Raw genomic sequence first — 20,911 nt, forward strand, 5'->3', positions numbered from 1 at the left:
GAGAGAGGGAGGGAGGGAGCGCAGTCATGCTCTGACACCCTGAAAGAGTGCGAGGCCAGACTCACATCAGAGAGACACTGACACTGCACATGCATATTATCAACAACTTAATCAGTCAGCATCATCAAAGCATTAATCAAATTTATTTCAACCAAAATTCCATCTGGCAGACTTCTTGAAAACCAAAAATGGTAATGATGAATGACTTTCTTATTGAGTTAATACATAAAATATTCACAGAGAAATATTCAATTGTCCATTTTGTCACACTGAGTGGAATGCTTTTCATCTCCTTCTCCCAAAAATACATTAACGATCAAATAACAGTCCAACAAAGATGAGAGCATAGAGACATCAGGTAAAATGTACGGAGCACCAGATCCTGAATTAAACTTTCAACGTCGTCACATTTACAGTGAAGGTTTTATTTGTCCTCATATTAAACATTTTCAAAGCTGCATTCCTTATTTCCTTGGTACGGACACCATAGATAACTGGGTTTATGGTGGCGGGGAAGATGATGTATAGGACTCCCAAGAATGTGTTCACGTCTGTTGTGATGGGGATGCCGAGATTATGCGACAGAAACGTGATGCTCCCCACCAGGTAGAAGCTCATCATGACCATCAGGTGTGTGCCGCAGGTGTGGAATGCCTTCCAGCGATCTTCCCCCACCGCTGCCCGCAGGACGACACTCAGGATCCTGACGTAAGAGAAGGCGATGATGGAGATGTCGATGCCCACAAAGCAGATGATTACCACGAGTCCTATAGCATTGTTGCTGCTCTTGTCGCCGCACGCCAAGCTGACAAGGGCCATGTGGTCACAGTAGCAGTGGCTGATGACGTTTGAGCTGCAGAACTTCAGAGGACGTGCGAGGGCGACAAGAGCGGACATTATCGAGCCGCTCCGTATCAGCGTCAAGATAACCAGTTTCACCAGCATGGAAGTGTTAACGATTTCACAGTAGTGCAGTGGATTACAAATGGCCACCAGTCGATCCAAAGCCATAGCCAGGAGGATGGTGGATTCCAGGGATGAGAAGAAGTGTGTGAAGAACATTTGAGTTAAACAGCCCTCTAAGGAAATTTCATTCCAGTCAAACAGGAAGCTGAAAAGCATGTTAGGTACAATAACAGTGGGGACGATTATATTGACAACAGCCAAGCTGCATATCAGTATGTACATGGGGCTGTGCAGGTTCTCGCACTTTCTAATCACATAGACCATCAGTGAATTGGCAGCCAGGGCCAGCACATATATTATGAAAAATGGCAAGAAGAGTAAACGTCTGTATTCGTGTAGTTCTGGAAATCCTATAAAAATGAACGTGGTGTAGGTGGAGTTGCTTTGTAGTAGATCTTCAGCCATGGCACTTTGGACTAACCTGAAATTCGAATAAAATGAAAAAACGTTAGTACAGTTTGTCACATCAATAAAAGTATTTCATTAGCTACAGACTCATACAGACCTATTTCTTTGCAGTTGAATTTGGAACATTTTTATAAGATACCAAGAAAATAAACATGGCTCAGAGTAGACAACCTCAAGATTTTTTACCCTCTTTGTTATCATTAAGGTCTTTAGGACCGAAATCCATACCTGCTGGGCTTCCGCTTTATTTTCTCTCCTGTTGTTTCCGCAGAATAACACTTTAAAATTCAATAATAAGTTAACCAGCTAGAGTGTCTGGTCCATTCTAGTCTACCCTCACTGCAAGTGTGGTGGATTTATAGGGTACATAGCAGAACAGTCATTGGTCTCCTAGGACCTTCTGTAGCTTCAATTATCTCCCCATTGATTGCTGTGGCTAAAAAACTCCCTGTACACAACTCAAAGGTGACACACAACCCTATTACTAATAGCAATGCAAATTTGTTTACTTTGTGTGATGGGTATTTGTCTCTTAAAATCAGTTTTGATGCCTTTAAAATTCAAGTTTATCTTTATTCGTATTTAATACAATGAGATGGCAAAGTGAGTGGTTTGCAAACGGTGAGAAGGTTCATCTGCAGTGCCTTTGGATCTATAATTAGCATATGTTGAGAAGTGTACTGCTTTGAGGGTAGAAGTCTCTGAATCTTGTGCTTCACATGTTAATGTTTCTGTGTCATCTGCCAGAAGGGAGCAGAGAGAAAGGCAGCTGTATAGGGTGACCTGAGGCCCTTGATGATGCTGACTGCCCTTCAGCACGTGGTGACAGTGTCCTGATGTGAGGCCACATGCGTGGTGGGGAGGGGCCTGAACAGTCTGGAGGCCACAGTGTAAATCATGGCATGAGGAAGGATTCCATCATGCATGGTGATCTGTGGACCTTCACCGGCGTTAGGACACTTTTTATTTATAAAGCACTTTAAAAACAACCGTCATTGACTTAAGTGCTGTACAGAGTAAATAAATAACAAATAAAATATACATACAGTCAGGCCTGCTACAGCACAACTAATGCATTCCTGAAAGACCTTACATTCACTGAAATCACACATTAAAATAGGATTAGGGGAATGCAACTCTGAAACATAGTAACTTACGGCAAACAAAATGAATTAAATAACAAAAAGTGATACCAGTGGCCATTAATGTAATTATATGCATTTAAAATAATAAATAATAAATATGCATTAATAAACTATAGCATATACATCTCCTATGGGCAAAATGCAGTACTACAGGTTACAGGAACGCGACTCCCAAACTTTGTACAGTAAGTTACACACAGTGACAATGAAATAAAAATCAAAACAGTGTTAACGGTAGACAATAATAAATGTTATAATTATGATAAACTAGCTGTGTGTTTTTATATTTTAATTTCTAGATTTTTGCAATCTAAGACTCTGATCTGTGCAATGTGTGGATGTACAAAAAAAAATCACATTATATTCTTTTAGATTTGCAGTCCAATTCAACTAATTCACGGAAAGGAACTGGTTCAAAAGAATGATTTGTTCATGAATCAGACATCACTATCGTTCACTTGGATAGCTGCTTTGTATGCAAGTACGCCTACTGTTTCTTACTAAGACTGTATTGCATTGCAGTTTGTGTAATGAATGCTTTTCTCACTGACTGAAAACTGTACTTATACAAATGCGATTCTGCATTGTATTGGACTTGAGTACTAATACATGAATCACGTTTAAACGGATTTGCGGTGTGTTGTACCCGGACTGACTGTACATATAAAGAGACAATCCACTCACAAACTTTTTTAAATCCCCAAAGGCTAAGGGAAAATAGGCTTTAAATTGAATTTTAAAATGGGAAACTGAAGATGCACCACTAGCGTGGGAGGACTCATCGCTGCTTCCGCAAAAGTGTGTCACCCTTTGATTTTTAACCTCAGCCCAGGAACAGTCAGGAGAAGCTGCTCAGATGACCTCAGAGATCCCGTGGTGGTGAGCGGTCAGAGTGGATCTGCTCTATAGGAAGGGGCTGAACCATTTATGGCTTATGATAGTAAAGAGCAAGTTGTGGCTTCATCGTTGCTCCGGATGTGGTGCCTTGGTGGTGTAAGGTCACCTTTGATCTTAGCACAGGGCTATTAAATTCAGGCCCTCGATTCTAAATCCAGGCCTTGTTTTCAGTTCTCCCAGGTAGTTAGTTTAATAATTACTGATTCTGATTGGTCAGAGGCTTCACACCTGGCTCACAGGTGAAGGAAGGCTGGAAAATCAGCAGGGCTCGACCCTTGAGGACCGTGAGTTGAATAGCCCTGTCTTAGCATAATCCTTTCTTTATAAAATAATCTAAACATTGTTTCTGCTCAACAGTGTTTATATAGTCAAGGAATATATATTTTGGTAAAATTTTTGTCTAATGAAAGCCCAGCTTTGTCCTGGTAGACGCGGTGATACCTGTATCGTTAACAAGGTCCCACCAGACACAGGGCTGCAAACAACACAGGACACACATGCAACACTGATGCCAGCCACCTGAGCATAATGGATTTCCATACTACAAAGGACTGAAATCATCCCTGGAGGATGGCGGGTAGGTTGTTAAGAGAGCACATATATCTCTTTCTCAAGTTAATTACTCAGGTAGATATAATTATCATTTTTGTATTATTCACTGTCCTTGAAAGAATTTAATGCATTGACAGTTTTTTGACGCAATAAAACTAATGGCACAAGAATGATGTAGTTAGGGTTACCAAATTTGTTCAGCTGGCTGGAGTGAGATTTTCATTTCGAGACAAGTCTGCACACGCATTTACATGTATGTAACAGTTTTATTACCTTGTAAATCGTCTGCAAGGTTTGCAAACTACCCCAACGCTTTTGATGTAGCTAATTTTAGGTTTATAATAGAATAATATAGATTTGCCGTAAGACTTCTTACGTAAACGTGAGAGTCTGAAAGCGTGAGTGTCACGCCAGATGCGTGAGAGTTGCCAGCCCCGATGTAGCATCAGAAAACTAATGGGATTACAAGAAATTTATGAACCTATTTATATTTAAGGGATAATTTTAGGTTTTGTGGGTCATAGTTCAACACATGTAATTTGCCGCATTTCATCAGTAATTAACTCTTATCTATCTGGTTCTGATGAAATTTTGTGGTTGCAACATCCAGGGATTGGTTAGATCAAGCAAGTTAACAGCTTGGACTCCCATAGGAATGACACCTTTCACCCGGTAACCGGGGCCTGCAGCAACATGTCATCGAATCGACTTAGATAATAGCCAGGAAGCAGAGAAAAGTATTTTGGATTGCAGGACCCAGCCGTGTGTTTTACCTCTTTTTAATGCTCTTTTTAATGCAAGTCTGGGTGACCAAATAATCCATGTCAGGGAGGGCATTCTGAGCTACTTCAGGTTTTATAAACTACTTTAAAACTGAACGGCTCCTGTGCTTCGCTAAAGAGTTCAATTTTTCATGAGCTTTTACTGGTTTGTTTCCTTGATTGAAAGACCCATCCAGCTGTTTAGCATCAGTTACATTAGTGACACATACTTGATTATAGGAAACTGACCAATCAGCACACAGCAAGAACTCGGTGCTTAAGTCAAATCCAGGTCCTTTAGATTGAAATGGCAGTTTACAAATCCCGTCCCAGCTCAAAGCGTCCTCCCTGGCTTGGGTTATCTGCTCACCCTAATGCCACATGTCTTGCGGCTTGGAATCCGAACCTTCCCCTCTGTCAGATACTTCACTTCACCTGCACTTACCCCGATGCTTCAGGCAGTCCTTCCATCCACTCCTTAAATCCACTTTTCTGAATTCCCCAGACACAGGCCATCTTGTTACACAAACCCGTCCACAGAAGTAAATCAGAACCTGGTTCTCCAGGCCCAAATCAGACCAACCATGTCACTTTGTCATCTGGAACATGTTGTGAAGGGGGTGTGAAAAAGACCTTAATTTTCTGTTAAAGTACCTAATTTGTACCCCAGCCCATTTCTGGCCAGTGCATGAAACAGGTCAAGTTGCATGGGTGTAAACAGAACACTGATTACCACCCTCTTTCTTGTCTGGCTGATCAAACATAAAAGGACAGGCTTGCAGTGACTTTTCTAGGGATCTGCCCAAATCCTGCTCTTTTTCCTTCGAAGGCCGAGGACTGACGCTGCACATTTTGGCGTCTGACCCCAATCCTACGCGTGTGGAGTTTATGTTTCCAAGCAGTGCTTCTTCCACATTCTCCACTTCTATCCCACTGCAAGAAGAACATCTTCCTATGGGTGAAGTTCCTGTCAGATTTTTCTTACACTCATTTTAGTGTTTTATTTAGCATATGTGTGAAAAGTGAGAAAGGGAGTTCTCAGAATAGAGCAGTACCTGTAAGAAAGACCCTTTTTGCATTTTTTTCTCATTTGGACTATGAATGACATTAAACTGAGAGTGCATGAAAATTCCTGAGAAATATGTTTACTTATTTAACAAATGCCTTTGTGGCTTACAAGTAAGGAAAGCTTGCAGAGAACAATGTCAGCCAGCAATACAGTAATATATGGGGTTTTTTTACGTTGTGAGGACCATTTTTCATGTCCCCGCAAAGTTCTGTGAATGCAATCAAAAATGCCAAAAGTCTCATATTCTGTTTCGATACCTATGGTTAAGGTTAAGGCCATCATGTTGGGATTAGAGTTTTCTACATAGAAATGAATGGATAGTCCCCACAAAGATATAATTACAAACCTGTGTGTGTGTGTGTGTGTGTGTGTGGATTAGGTTTATATTTCTTTGTGGGGACCATTTTGTTGAGCATTCTACTTCAAAGCTCTTTCACTCTGGCATGTGTTGCTGTCAGGTATACAAAATGTGGTCACAAATGCACACATTGATCAGAAAAATTATATTTTAATTACCAATTACAAATGGTCGCTGACTGAGGTAATCACAAAACAAGGAGTAGTTGTATATGAATGCATGAATACATCAAATCAATTTTGGCAAACATTGTCATTTAACAGGGATAAAGAATGTGAGAATAGTACTTTGGATGGTAGGAATCAGCCAGTCCCAGACACAGTGCAGGCCCTCTGGTTAAAGAAACATGTCCACAGAAATAACTGAGAGCCCGATTCGCTAGGCCCAAATCAGACCAGCCTTTGCTCGAACGTGTCGCCACGGGTGACAAAAACATTTTAAAATTTAAAATACCTTAAAATTTAAATGGGAAATGAAACAATGAAACATGAAATGAAACACAAATGAAAGTTGGATAATATATTATAAAATATATAAGTGTTTGATATTGGAAGATAGATGTTATCTTGTAAGTCAGAGTTTAAAACATGAATGGTGTTAGATAGAACTGGTGTCTCAGCCCTTTAGTTCACAAGCCACGTGGCCTAGTCCTCCAAACAGCTGACTTCCTATCTGAGCCTCTGCTCATCTTTCATAAGTACAGGAGACTTTAGCATCTGGAAAAGTGACAGTCCCTCAGCCCACTTTATGTAGGAAGTCACAGGCCTCATTCACTGCGGTCACACTTCTAACCTGGAAGATCAAATGGGACTCCAAAGCTGTGATACTGTAGCTAATGACCATCCATCCATCCATTCATCCATCTTCTGGCTGTTTATGCTGATCAGGGCCGGGGGGAAATAATGATTGTACTCCCTCATTTTCATACTTTTCAGTGGTAAGGTGCTACACTTGCACTGGAAATTGCTGCAACGAAGGGTCTGCTTTTAGTATGCGGAAAGGTGCAAACTGGTCTGAGAACAGTTAGAAGCTCTTGATCATCCTCCTACTTAATGGATCTTGTACCCACAAAGCTATGATAAGAATTCTCTGTAGGAGATACATCTTAAGATATATAATCTATAATGAAGAATCTACTTGAAAGCCCAGCTTACAATCTACTGATCATTTCAATAATAGACCTACAGTGTCTCAGACCAGGGACTTGCTGTCCATCTGCTTTGCTGTGTCCCAATTACATCAGTGATATATGACAAACCTGCGGCATTTCTTTATTTGTGGAAGTTCCTTTGTTACTGAGCTTTTCCGCTGGAGGGACCTTTTGGCCAGTGTAGGTCACTGTCTTATGGAAAATGGCCCCTCAGAGAGGTTTCTGCTGATCTGGGACCAGAGCAGAATCAACAGGTTCAGAAAGTGATGTTGTTGTTTAGTAAACCATGGGTCATCCTTGGGTGCTCTGTGTGGCCCCTCTGTTCCTCTGGTTACGTTTGCAATCCCCCCCAAGGATTTAATTAGCAGCATGGAGTTACCTACCACTGTTGCGCTAATGACACACAGCGGCCTCTATGTCTTGCACATCTAGAGAAGTCAAGCACAACACTTTCATTTATTGAACCAATTTCTTGCTTTCCACTTGGGGCCCCCAGTCTGCAATCGCAAAGTCCCAGTGTTTATAAGCCGTTATCAAGACCCTCACCAGTAAGAGCTTATTGATTGATCCATTTTAAAACAGCTCAGATGCTCTGGATATGTCAATTTAAATATGAATAGGTTCACATAGCACTTAATCGCAATATGCAGCACTTTCAAATCATATTTTACTGATGCTAGTGAAGTTGTTTGTGATTATAATCAATATATGTTTTGATGGTAAAGTTACATGACATAAATGTACAAAACAGGTTCATTCCTGAGACCTGGAACTGGAAGAGTTTGATATGTTGTTGCACAAGAGTTTATCTGATTAATGAATGTGGGATTTTGTCGGTTGAATACAAAGCTTGTTCTAAGCCGGAACTAAGGTCTGTGTCATTAACGAGGCGCCATAAACCTAGACCATCTCCCCAGGACCAATTTACAGAGTGTCCTGCTAAAAAGATCCCCAGAGCTGACTTTCTGGGATGCAAACTAATTAGGAAAGGACACTGTTCTTCTAGATTAATTACTGCAGTCAGCAAGTACCAATTAGATTCTTCATAATACCAATATAAGTATCAAATCTACGTATGTTATAGTTTACTACCCTGAAAAACATATTTAAGAAACACATTGGTTTCTTAGTCATATACATTGACTGTTGACTAATGGTCAAATTTTCAATATATATACAGTATATATATAATTGGGTGACTGTAATAAAACCTCAAAATATATACATTTACAAATATGAATGCTTTATTTAGTTATTTTCAACATTGGATTGGATTTCATATCGTCAGGATACTCTTTCATGTTTAATATGATGTGTTTTGTTCAAACAAAAATATGACATATCTTTTTGTTTTTCTTCATAGTCAGAACTGCCAATTTGCATTTTTAGTAATAATTTTAAATCAGACTTATTTAGTTGTCATTTGCATCACAGTGAAATTTCGTGGAGAACGGCTTTACCTAAATTCTTGATGAAAATAAATGAACAATAAACCATGAAGATGCTGTATCTCAGAATCTAGCCTCAAGAAAAAAATTAAGTGCTAACTTCTGCCTAGGGTCCGTCTTCACAATAAATAGGCTAATGTGTTTGTAATATTGCCGAAATCTCAATGCAACGGGATTCCACCGTTGTTAGCATTTAAGTTCATTTTGCTTCCAGGTCAACTGAGAGCTTACTCGATATTTTTAAGTAAATGTGTGCACGAGCCTTGCAAACGTCGTGTGATGATACTGACTGGCTGCTGTATATTGAAAGTTGATGCCTTTTCTTTGACTTGGTACTCAACTGCAACTTGCAACTTTGGGTCATGCATACAGTGCATTACGGGGCAAGCATACAAACCATGACGTACTATATTGCTATGTCTGAAATATCAGAATCCTCCACTCTGTTGGATACCCAATACATCATTCAGTCCTTCCTTCTGTTGCTTAAATCCACATTTATAAATTCCCTTGACAAAGTGCAGGGCCTCTGGTTACACATCCACAGAAGTAAACAAGAGCCCAGTCCTCCAGGCCCAAATCGAGGAGCTCTGTAACTCTGTGTTCTGGAAATACATCCTGAGGGGGAAGGACAAGACCTTTTGGTCCCCATTGTGAAGGTATGTGTAAAATAGGTAAAAGATTACATGTTAAGTTTGGAACTGGGGGAAGACCTGTGGCCTTACTGGTCTGAAGTTCCAGTCCCCAGCTGTGTGTGTGCGGACACAGACCTGAGAGTATCTCCTTCTGGTTTTGGGCAGGGATTCACAGCCTTTTACTCTTATGAATGGTTACTGGAGACAGAAGGGTGTTATACGTAGTAAAGCGTGAACCTGAATAACATGCAGAGAATATGTGGAGTTGATGGCTGTGGAATCTTATGTGGCACCCTAAGCTAACTTAACCGCCACCCCCCTGCAAAGTTCACTGGGGTGGGACGTGGGTGTTAGCTGGCAGCAGCGGTTTGCCAAGTTGCAGCCCCATCTGGAGATGATGCCCAGGGAATGACCTCATCTTGTCCTTGCCAGGATCTGCCACTAGATGGAGTGTTTGAAGGCGTTTTGCTCATGATCATGGCTGCTGAGACCATCAGTCTGGACATACTGAGCAATGGCAATTCTGGGAAACTGCAGAGCAAAGCCCTGTACTGGAAATACCACCAAACCCACCTGACCAGTAAATGTGTTGTTTACGTTCCTTTATCTATGAAGTTAAATTAACAACCTGTGTGTCACAGTAGAGGGGGGGGGGGGGCACACCATGGAAGACTCTGACCACCCTATCATTTAAACCTCATTTAAATCACTGCTTCATGGTACTGTGCATAGTACATGCCCTGCGATAAACCGGCCTCCCATTCAGAGTCCCCATGCTGCATAAGTCAGCCTACAGGTCCCACTGCACCCTTAGCAGGATAAGAGACACAAGAAAAGGTCCCCAGAGAGAAAATATTTTACTACATTTGTGTTACTTTGGACAAAAATCCGTCAGGGGACAAAAGTTTATGATACAGTATACATTTCATTTTCTAATGAATAATGCTAAAATTCTGACAGAGATCAGTTTCAGTTTCATCACAATTCAGTATAATCTTTAATGTCTTATGGTGTTATATTAATATTACATACATGATAACATACATGTAATTACAACCATTAGGAAATAGTATTTTCCTAAAGCAGGACTCCCCAAATCCAGTCCTGGTGGACCAGCCTGCAACACAATTTCCAGATTTCCCTGCTCAAACGCACTTTATTCATCCTACAAGCTAATTTCCAGGTTTAGTAAATGCATTTACTGGGGGCAGCGTGTGGCTCCGTGGGCTAAATCCTTGAGCAAGGCTCTTAACCCCCAGCAACCTTGGTACCCCAACAGGTGGCTGCCCTTCACAGACATCTTACTCTACAAAGAGCAAGTTGAGGGAGGTGTGAAGACAATTTCCCCATGGGGATCAGTAAAGTATCAATTATATTATTATTATTATTTGAGCAGGGAAATTTGCAAACTGTGTTGCAGAATGGCCTCCAGGAGCCCTGTCCCAGACGATTCAATAGCCCTTAAATTAAAAGCACGTTAAATTTAATGTTTTTCACTTTGTTTTTTTGTTTACGTAATACTTTTCATTTTTAAGATATTAATATATCGATAATTTTTCCTGCATTTTCGTTCAGTGTCATGAGACGACTTTTCCGCAGTTCAGAGTTTTCATTACTTGTTGTCTAATTTCCTTAGTTCTGACCCCATAAATTATTGGATTGAAACAACTGGGGAAAAGTACATACATCATACTGATTACAGAATGGCTGTTCGATGACATGTTGTAATTTATCCTGTAGGAAAGAAAAGCAGTTAAGGCTAAAATTAAAGTTACAAATATGACAATAATATGAGTTACGCAGGTGTTGAGAGCTTTTCGGCTGGACTTCCCCGACTTAAACACAGAGAAAAATATTTTAACATAAGATGCAGCGATTAACAGGAAATCAGCCATCGGGACACAGAAAACAGTCGTTAGCCCTACAATATTATTCATGCGTATGGTCCCACAGGCCAGCGTGACCAAAGCCATGTGCTCACAGAAACAGTGGTCGATCTCATGCTGGCAGAAGGACAGAGAGCCAGCCAGGCAGACTACTGTTAAAACTAAAACAGCATTTCTCAGCACGGGAATAATTATGAACTTAAGGAAAGCAGAGAAAGCCATGTAGTCATTGTAGTGCAGAGGAGTACAGATTGCATAGTAACGGTCCACAGCCATCCACAGCAAAACTGTTGACTGAAAGCCACCAAAAAAATGCATAAAGAACATCTGTACCAGACAACCCAGTAGAGAGATGTGTCTCAGATTGTACAGTAAGCTGACTAGCAGTTTTGGAACAAAGAAAATTGGTATAGAGAGATCCACAAAGGCCATTGCACATATTAGGAGGCACATGGGGGAGTGCAGGGACCTCTGTGACAGAATTATAAACATCAGAAATAAGTTTGCAGAAACTGCAATTAAGAATATGAGTAGAAAAGGGATGAAGAGCAGTTGTCGCCACTCCTGAGGTCCAGAGAAACCAACTAAGATGAAGTCTGTGTAGGTGGTGTTTCTGTCTGGGTTTTCCTGCATTTTGACGGAAGGTCTGGAACCTTCAGAGCCACCTGGAAAGAACAAAACAAAGGTTCTGTTTTGGATACTAAGGTTGAAGGCACTACATGACATATAACTTACAATGTGTGCATAAACATGATAATTGTTTAATTTCTATTATATTTGTTACCACACAGAGAGAAAAGATTAATATACTTGAGGTAAACATTAAGCTGCATTTTTCCTTTGCTACAATACCCAGTAAAGCACAAAGTTTTTATTTATTTTTTAACATTACGAAATTGCAATAGAAAATTTCACTGTATAATGCTTTAAATTAGGCTACATTTTCCTGAATCTTTCTTATGCAGTTAGATTTTTGTATGAGACATTTTGCAACATTTATAATTATTCACTATAATTATAAATTATTATCTTAATTATAAGATAAGAGTGAAGAAATGAGTAAAAGTACTTTATATTTGTGATGTAATCGCTTGTAGAAGCTGCCAGAGAATCCAGGCTGGGTCAGTGGCTGGTAGAATGTTCCTCTGCTTCTGACGCTCAGTACTTCACCTGCTCCTGTCCCCGGCTCCTTAAATCCACTGCTCCATATTCCCCTGATGAGATGCAGGCCCTCTGATTAAAAATATACTTTCACTGACGTAAACACAGAGTAATTCTCAAGGCCCACAGCAGGCCAAAGATGCAATTCTGGACGATGGCCGATATTCTGCAGGGAGAGAGGAAGCCCGGTTATTGGACCTCAGGGTGTGGGTGCCCTTCAATCACACATTAAACAATTCTGACACTCAGTTGTTTCCCAAACTGCAATCTTCCACAGAATCGTCTGAAGTTAAACAAAGTTTTTGAAATTGTGTTATTTCAAACCTATACCTGGTTATCAGATGCTGTTATTCAAAGCAACATGCAGTTGCAGGGTGTCACAACTACGACTCAGAGATTTCAGAAAAAGCCACTCTTATTGGCTCTCTCATAAGCTGAAACGGAACACCCCAACCTGGGCCATGCATCCATAATGCCAGGATTTATTCCCACTGCCCCATGAGACCTTAAGACAGCTCACTTCTGGAAACAGGTAACCAATGGAACTTGGGGCTTCTGGCCGGAAGGACAGCTCCAGAATGTGGTGCACGAAAGGCAGAATCACACCAGAGGACTAGTTGGGTTATTTTTAAAATACAGTTGTGGGTAAATAATTGGCTTCTAATGCTGAGTAATACTGAATCGCTAGGCACCCAAAGTCAGAGGCAGACGTACACGGAAAACAGGGCAACCAGCTGACCCGCATCTGGCGTGACTCTCACGCTTTCAGAGTCTCACGTTTACATAAGAAGTCTTACGGCAAATTTATAGTATTCCTTTATACACACAAAATTAGCTACATCAGAAGCTTTGGAGTAGTTTGCAAACCGTACAGACTATCAACAAGGCAATAAAACTGTTACATACATGTAAATGCGTGTGCAAACGTGTTTAGAATTGAAAATCTTATTCCAGCCAGCTGACCAAAGTTGACATCTTTGGGAAAGGAGAGTCTATGTGACATCAATGTCTTTAACTGTGATTTTAAAATGTTGAACATTTGAAAATGATCCACATGAAAAATCCTGGTTTATTTCTTTGGGTTTTAAAATATTGGGCTAGTTTCAGCATCCGTTTGGGCGGATTTTAAGCAGAGATATTTCCTGGACCTGGCAACACTGATGCAAGGATGAGTGTGCTTCTGATATAACCTGTACTTCCACACCCAAACAGGTAAGTTGACTAAAAAACAGGACCCTGGCACTAGACAAATAATAATAATACCTTACAGTTAACATTAATTCTTAATGGCAGTAAGTAGCGACTTTAGATTTGGTCGGCATGGGATATGAGTTTTAACTAGCCGTGGCAGTTAGAATGGCAGGCGCTAATGTAAAGGATGCAGCTTGTAAAATTAAAAGATAATCTGGTACCTTTTGTGTTAGACCTATAATTAGTTAGGGAGTGAACGATTCATATGCAGAATGCTAACCGCTAGCTCAAAGTGGGATGAGGGTACATGCGAATAAACTAATGTGTTTACTTTGCTGTACAAATCAAACAGTACTGCAAGTCACTATTTAGATTAATCAAAACCAGCTGTTAAAATTAGAATACAATAGAAAAGTAAATAGATTATTCATCTCTGTGAGGAAATCTGGTAGCTGTTGAGTATCCCATCTTACTCTCCCTTGGAAAGGCAGGAGTATATACAACCGCCACTGGAGTGAGGGTACAAGGTCAGCCAGCATCCAGCTCCCCTGGAGCATTTGGGGTTAGGAGCCCAACAGTCATGAAATTTCTGTGCTGGCTACAGGCCTTCAGCTCATGAGCTTCAGAACCTGGGCATAGATTCCTGATCCTCTGAGCTACACATCATCTTCAAAGGGGCATTTAACGCTATTGTTCGGAGACCTTAAAATATGTCATTAAATTGGTTATCGTAACTATATGTGGCACTTTTTATTTAAAAATGAACACATTTTTTAAAGACTTCCTAAATGCAGAGACATAACATCAAACACAGATTTAAAAGAATGCAGAAGTGAGATTAAAGTATAGTAATGGCTATGACATCTGGGTGAGACATGATGCTTGGGAAATTATTTACAAGCTCAGCTAGAAGACCGAGCATCCGGATGGGAGCCTGGGCAATAACATACTACTGAACATTCAGGACATGTATTTATAGTAAGATTTACACAGAGGGAAAACATTTCACCAGTTATGTGTTTCATAACTGTTTTTGATTTATAAAATTGCTTTAAAACACAACTATAATTAAAAGGTCAGTTAACGCAACTCAGTTAAATTTTAATACAAACCTGATTTTGTATCCCATTGCCCACAACTGTTTTATTTATAAGATGACATCTACAGTAACTTTCTTAAAGAATTTACAGCAATTACAAAAAATGGAAATGTGTTCATTAGTTACACACAAATGAAGCATAAAATGTTATTTTTTCTGTTCCTGTGTCTCTCTGTACACTTAATACTGTCTCACATTTAAGCCCCCAGGTCTTAACCAGGTCTTGTCAATCACATTATTGATACTGTCCCCTTCATTAAATTGCTTATTTTTAAAATAACTAGTAATGTGAAATGTTAGTTAATTTTTATTCAGGTGAATATTTAGCTTTGAATTTTATTTTTAGCTCTTAAAAAATGACTGAGGTCCGGACCTCATATCTGCCTAAGGCTCTGCCCACACATGACATGTAAGTGTTACCTTGTTCATTTTACACTGGAGATTTTCGTTCGGTGTCATGGGACGACTTTTCCACACTTCAGAGTTTTCATTACTTGTTGTCTAATTTCCTTTGTTCTGACACCATAAATTATCGGGTTGAAACAACTGGGAAAAAGTAAATACATGATACTGATTACAGTGCGACTGTTAGATGACAAGTCATTCCTTATCCTGTAGGAAAGAAATGCAATTAACGCAAAAATTAAACTCACAGTTATGACAATGATATGAGTTACGCAGGTGCTGAGAGCTTTTCGGCTGGACTTCCCCGACTTAAACACTGACAGAAATATTTTAACATAAGATGCAGCGATTAACAGAAAATCAGCTGTTGGGACACAGAAAACACTAATCAGTCCTACGATGTTATTCATGCGTATGGTCCCACAGGCCAGCGTGACCAACGCCATGTGCTCACAGAAACAGTGGTCGATCTCATGCTGGCAGAAGGACAGAGATCCAGCCAGGCTGACTATACTTAAAATAAGAACAGCATTCCTGACTGAAGGAACAATTATGAACTTAAGGAAAGCAGAGAAAGCCATGTAGTCATTGTAGCGCAGAGGAGTACAGATTGCATAGTAACGATCCACAGCCATCCACATCAAAATAGTTGAGTGGAAGGTACCAATGAAATGTATAAAGAACATCTGTACCAGACAGCCCAGCAGAGAGATGTGTCTCAGATTGTACAGTAAACTGACTAGCAGTTTTGGAACAAAGAAAATTGGTGTAGTGAGATCTACAAAGGCCATTGCACATATTAGGAGGTACATGGGAGAGTGCAGGGACCTCTGTGACAGGATTATAAAAATCAGAAATAAATTTCCAACAAGTGAAATTAGGAACATGAACAGAAAAGGGATGAAGAGCAGTTGTCTCCACTCCTGAGGTCCAGAGAAACTAACTAAGATGAAGTCTGTGTAGGTGGTGTTTCTGTCTGGTTCTTCGTACATCTCGATGGAACCTTCAGCAGAGACACCTGGAGAGAAGAAAGCAAGGCTTTTGACTGATATTTTTCTTGAGAAATATATATTTTAAATGTTATTAAATTAAAGATGCAATTACATAATTTGTATAAATTTTTCTCAGTTTAAGTCAAAATTGGAACTGCTCATTAAAACATCTTACAGTCATTCACAAATCAATGAAGAAATGAGTAAAAGTACTTTATATATGTGATGTAATCGCTTGTAGAAGCTGCCAGAGAGTCAGTGGCTGGTAGAACGTTCCTCTGCTTCTGACGCTCAGTACTCCACCTGCTCCTGTCCCTGGCTCCTTAAATCCACTGCTCCATATTCCCCTGATGAGATGCAGGCTCTCTGATTAAAGATATACTTTCACTGACGTAAACACAGAGTAATTCTCAAGGCCCTCTGTCAGGGATCCGGATGGCTCGGGCACGGGAACGAGGCATGGTGCACAAAAAGGGCGGACGACCCACTTGCGGCTCCAGGAAAACAAGACAGGGTTTATTAAATTAAACAGAAAACACAAGAAAACCAAAAGGACCACGAGGGGTCAAAACTAAAAAGGGATTAACAAAAACTAAATAACAAAACCCGAATACACATTGAACACTGAAAATCTCAAAACCATCAAACAACAACAAGCACCTTACACAGTCAACAACACAATCATAGACAATCATAGACAATGAACCACCAGATACAATAACTAGAAACACTAAGGAGCAACATACAAAAACAGGAGGCAGGATTTGAACACAGGACAGAAGGGTACACAGACAACCACATGCTCAACACATAGGGCCACATGACTAGACAGGTAACTGGGAAGAACAAAGACTAACATGAAGGACGGGATGACCAGCAACAATATACTTTCACTGACGTAAACACAGAGTAATTCTCAAGGCCCACAGCAGGCCAAAGATGCAATTCTGGACGATGGCCGATATTCTGCAGGGAGAGAGGAAGCCCGGTTATTGGACCTCAGGGTGTGGGTGCCCTTCAATCACACATTAAACAATTCTGACACTCAGTTGTTTCCCAAACTGCAATCTTCCACAGAATCGTCTGAAGTTAAACAAAGTTTTTGAAATTGTGTTATTTCAAACCTATACCTGGTTATCAGATGCTGTTATCCAAAGCAACATGCAGTTGCAGGGTGTCACAACTACGACTCAGAGATTTCAGAAAAAGCCACTCTTATTGGCTCTCTCATAAGCTGAAACGGAACACCCCAACCTGGGCCATGCATCCATAATGCCAGGATTTATTCCCACTGCCCCATGAGACCTTAAGACAGCTCACTTCTGGAAACAGGTATCCAATGGAACTGACCGTGGAACTGACCGGAAAGACAGCTCCAGAATGTGGTGCACGAAAGGCAGAATCACACCAGAGGACTAGGAAGCCAGGAACAGGAACCAGGACCCAGAAGTTGGAAGTGCTGCTGAAACACAAAATCAGGAGATTCACAGAAACCTAAGAACAAAACAACAGCTGCCCTGCACATGAGCTTAAGTGATTCAGGACCAGGAACAGTTATTGTTCTGGGTGTGGGTGCTCATAAATCAGCCCTCTAAGCAATTTCACAAAGTGACATCTTACGCAGAAAGATCTTAAATTAAGCAGATTGAGAGCCCATCTGCTTCAACAACTCATGGTGGACTTCAATAGGTACAACACACAGTGAATCTCGATGCACTGTATTACAGCCTGGGACTCCAGTTGTTCTGCTGCTGACCAAGAAACACACAATGAAGACAGTTGCACACACCACTGGCCTAGAGATGCCAGACTTTGAGGACATTGACGAGCTGCCTCTGGAGGATGCTCAGGAGCTGCTGCAATGCTGAGCTCCATCTACCATCGCTAGGCCCACAGGCTCCTGATAGTACACTGCCTCACCGCCCCCCCAACCCCTTTAAGAATGAAAACTACTGTACTGACTGACCCTTTGCTGTTTTGTTATTACACGTTGATCTCCTCAAATCACAGTGCAAGACTTTCATACACCATATACAGGCCATATGGTTAACACTTTCTATGAATGCCATGTCTTTAAGAATCTATGAACACATTTATAACACATTATAATGCATTCATAAAGCATTATAAACATGGCTATACATATTTATTAAAAGGCATAACAAATTATAGCCATGTTCATTATGTATTACGACTACCTTATGACGCTCTCATCCATATTGCACTATAGATACCTTCATGATGCAGTGAAAAGCACCCTTACTTATACCAACCATTATAATGCATTATGAAGGTAATTACAGTATAGTATAGATGAGAGCTTCATTAGAGATTATGAAGTATTATAATCAACACTACAATGCTTAATGTCCTTCAATGGCAGATGCTGTAATGCTTTATTAATTCTTATACCGAGCATTATAATGCATTATGAAGGTATCTATAGTGCATTATAGATGACAGCTTCATGTCACCACCACATGCTAATACTGTTACTTACATCGGCAGTGCAATATGATACAGCAAGCCAGATCCTGGCAGGGGCAAGATGGGTAACTTCCCAGGCAGCGTCTTCTGAATGGGCACCGACTTAGCAAACCCCGCCCCCCCCCCTCGACCCCAAAGAGACACTCTGGCGGAGTTACTTTTTTAAGTTTGCTTAAGTGTACAAGTCACAGTAAACAAATGAACCGTTAACATTTTTAACCATAACATTTTTTGTATAAAATCTACATTAACAATCTAAACGGACCAGAAAAGGACGATTGAAAAAAACTGTCAATGGCAATGTGAGAAAATGATGCACATCTCCTGCTGTGACTGCAGCTGGGCGGGGCTGCTGCGCGCGGACTGGCCGCCTGTGAGTGCTTTGGGACAGGAGAGGAGCCCACGGCTACACCCACTGCCCGGTGAGAAGAGTAAGGACGATACGTGCTTTCACGTCAGAGTCTCCAAAAGTCTCCAGTAAAACCAGAAAAAGTTGCTAGATTTGTCGCTAGTCGCTTTTTTGAAAACGAGTCGTTAGAGGGGTCTAAAAACTCGCTAAATATAGCGACAAAGTCACTAAGTTGGCAACACTGGTGCGAGGTTGAATGCAAACAGAAGGCAGGTGACACAGCTTAGCTGTTTTTGAGGGTGATGGCCTGAGGGAAGAAGCTGCTCCTACTGTATGTCTGGTGGTCGGGGTCTTTGGTATACAGAGTTCTGTAGTGCCTTCCAGAGAGGAGAAGCTGGAAAAGATTGTGTCCAGGGTGTGACGGATCTGCAATGATTTTGATGTAGACTTACTGTGAACCATAGCTTGTTGTTGTTGAATTTGCGGAAGGTCTTGGAAGGGGCACATGTGTCTTCACAGAAACTGATATATGACATCACAGTGTCAGACCAATCGTCCAGGTTGTTGGTTGCAGCTCTAAAAATGCTCCAGTCAGTGCAGTCAAAGCAGTCCTGTAGTTCCTGCTTTGCCTCATTAGTCCATTTCTTTATTGTCTTGACCACAGGATTAGCCGATTTCAGTTTCTGCCTGTATGTCGGGATGAGATGGACCAGACAGTGATCAGAGTGCCCTAGAGCTGCCCGAGGAACAGAGCGATATGCATCTTTAAGGACTGTGTAGCAGTGGTCCAATGTTTTATTGTCCCTGGTGTTTTATTGTCCCATATGCTGTCTGTATTTTGGTAGTTCATGGTTTAATTTAGCTCTGTTGAAGTCCCCAAGGATGATGAAGAGGGAGTCTGAGTGCTTCTGTTACTGGCTGGATATCTGCTCGACCAGGGTTTGCAGTGCATCCTTCAAGCTGGCCTGAGGTGGAACGTACACACCGACCAGGATGAAGGAGGAGAACTCCCAGGGTGAATAAAATGGTTTGCAGTTGATGAACAGGGTCTCCAAGTCCTTGTTGCAATGTTTGGCTAGTACAGTGAAATCTGTACAACAACCTTCGATTATGGGGATGTTTTGTTGAGTCAAATGTATTTAGTTGACCTAACTATACATATGGAACAGTTCTATGAGTATTCAAATCACACTAATATTTTAAATGAGGGCAAACTTCAATTTCAGGAGCATGAAATATCATGTTAACCATTGGGTAAAGGAAATTATTATAATTGTATTGTGAGTGGAAGCTGACTACCACACCAACACCAAAAAAGTGATATCCTCCTGAGACCCAAGGAAAAAAGTGTCCTTCAATTTTAGGATATTTGTCTTTGGAGGAAATAAGACATCTTACCATGTAGTTTTTTACAAATTTGTTTTTATTTTTAATTTCGCAGCATGTCCTCTTTAGTGTACAACAGGAATAAATACGTTTCCTTACATCAGTGAAAAGATAGATGCAGAAACAAAATGTCCACTACAATGCACATAAATGAATGGGTGGGGTCTCAGGAGGTTACTCTTCAGTCTTTCAGCTTTGTCTGGTTTCTATTCTCCCCCAGAGGACACCACCACAGAGCAGGAAATGAGGAGATGGAGGGAATTTGTCTAATGCTAGTCAGACTGTATGTGACACTTATAGGTGTGATGTGACCAATCCATCCATCCATCCTTCCATCCATCCATCCATCCATCAATCCATTTTCTGTGCCTGCTTGTCCTATTCAGGGTCAAAAGCTATTGGTGTAATTATGTTGAATAATAAGATTAATGATTTTTATGGCTATGTGAGAATAAATTATTCAGTATGTTTTTGCTGTACACATACAACTGTCACTGCTAGGCCTGAGCACGGAGCCGGGAAACATAAACTGGAGTCGCAGGATCAGGGAATGAGAGGTTTATTCA

At 40.7% G+C, this 20,911-nt stretch overlaps 3 protein-coding genes across 3 annotated transcripts; all 3 read right to left on the bottom strand.

Annotated features, from left to right (window-relative positions):
* Nucleotides 1-387: 387 nt before the first annotated feature.
* On the bottom strand, nt 388-1,371 carry LOC111841451 (olfactory receptor 52K1-like). Its single transcript, XM_023807177.2, has one exon. The coding sequence runs from the start codon at nt 1,369-1,371 to the stop codon at nt 388-390; it is 984 nt and encodes a 327-aa protein (XP_023662945.2).
* Nucleotides 1,372-10,966: 9,595 nt separating this feature from the next.
* Nucleotides 10,967-12,454, bottom strand: LOC111841450 (olfactory receptor 52E8-like). Its single transcript, XM_023807176.2, has 2 exons — nt 12,345-12,454; nt 10,967-11,940 (listed from the first exon to the last, which is right to left on the bottom strand). Exon 2 carries the CDS (start codon nt 11,906-11,908, stop codon nt 10,967-10,969), a length of 942 nt encoding a protein of 313 aa, XP_023662944.1. The 5' UTR covers nt 11,909-11,940; nt 12,345-12,454.
* Nucleotides 12,455-15,181: 2,727 nt separating this feature from the next.
* LOC111841496 (olfactory receptor 52P1-like) lies at nt 15,182-16,123 on the bottom strand. The gene has a single exon (XM_023807272.2). It carries the CDS (start codon nt 16,121-16,123, stop codon nt 15,182-15,184), a length of 942 nt encoding a protein of 313 aa, XP_023663040.2.
* Between the last annotated feature and the right edge of the window lie 4,788 nt (nt 16,124-20,911).

The sequence above is a fragment of the Paramormyrops kingsleyae genome, chromosome 17 (assembly GCF_048594095.1).
Source record: "Paramormyrops kingsleyae isolate MSU_618 chromosome 17, PKINGS_0.4, whole genome shotgun sequence".
Taxonomy (NCBI): domain Eukaryota; kingdom Metazoa; phylum Chordata; class Actinopteri; order Osteoglossiformes; family Mormyridae; genus Paramormyrops; species Paramormyrops kingsleyae.

Bases quoted from the DNA above. Each gene is read 5' to 3' on its own strand.
- LOC111841451 (XM_023807177.2), bottom strand. From the start codon at position 1,371: ATGGCTGAAGATCTACTACAAAGCAACTCCACCTACACCACGTTCATT.
- LOC111841496 (XM_023807272.2), bottom strand. From the start codon at position 16,123: ATGTACGAAGAACCAGACAGAAACACCACCTACACAGACTTCATCTTA.
- LOC111841450 (XM_023807176.2), bottom strand. From the start codon at position 11,908: ATGCAGGAAAACCCAGACAGAAACACCACCTACACAGACTTCATCTTA.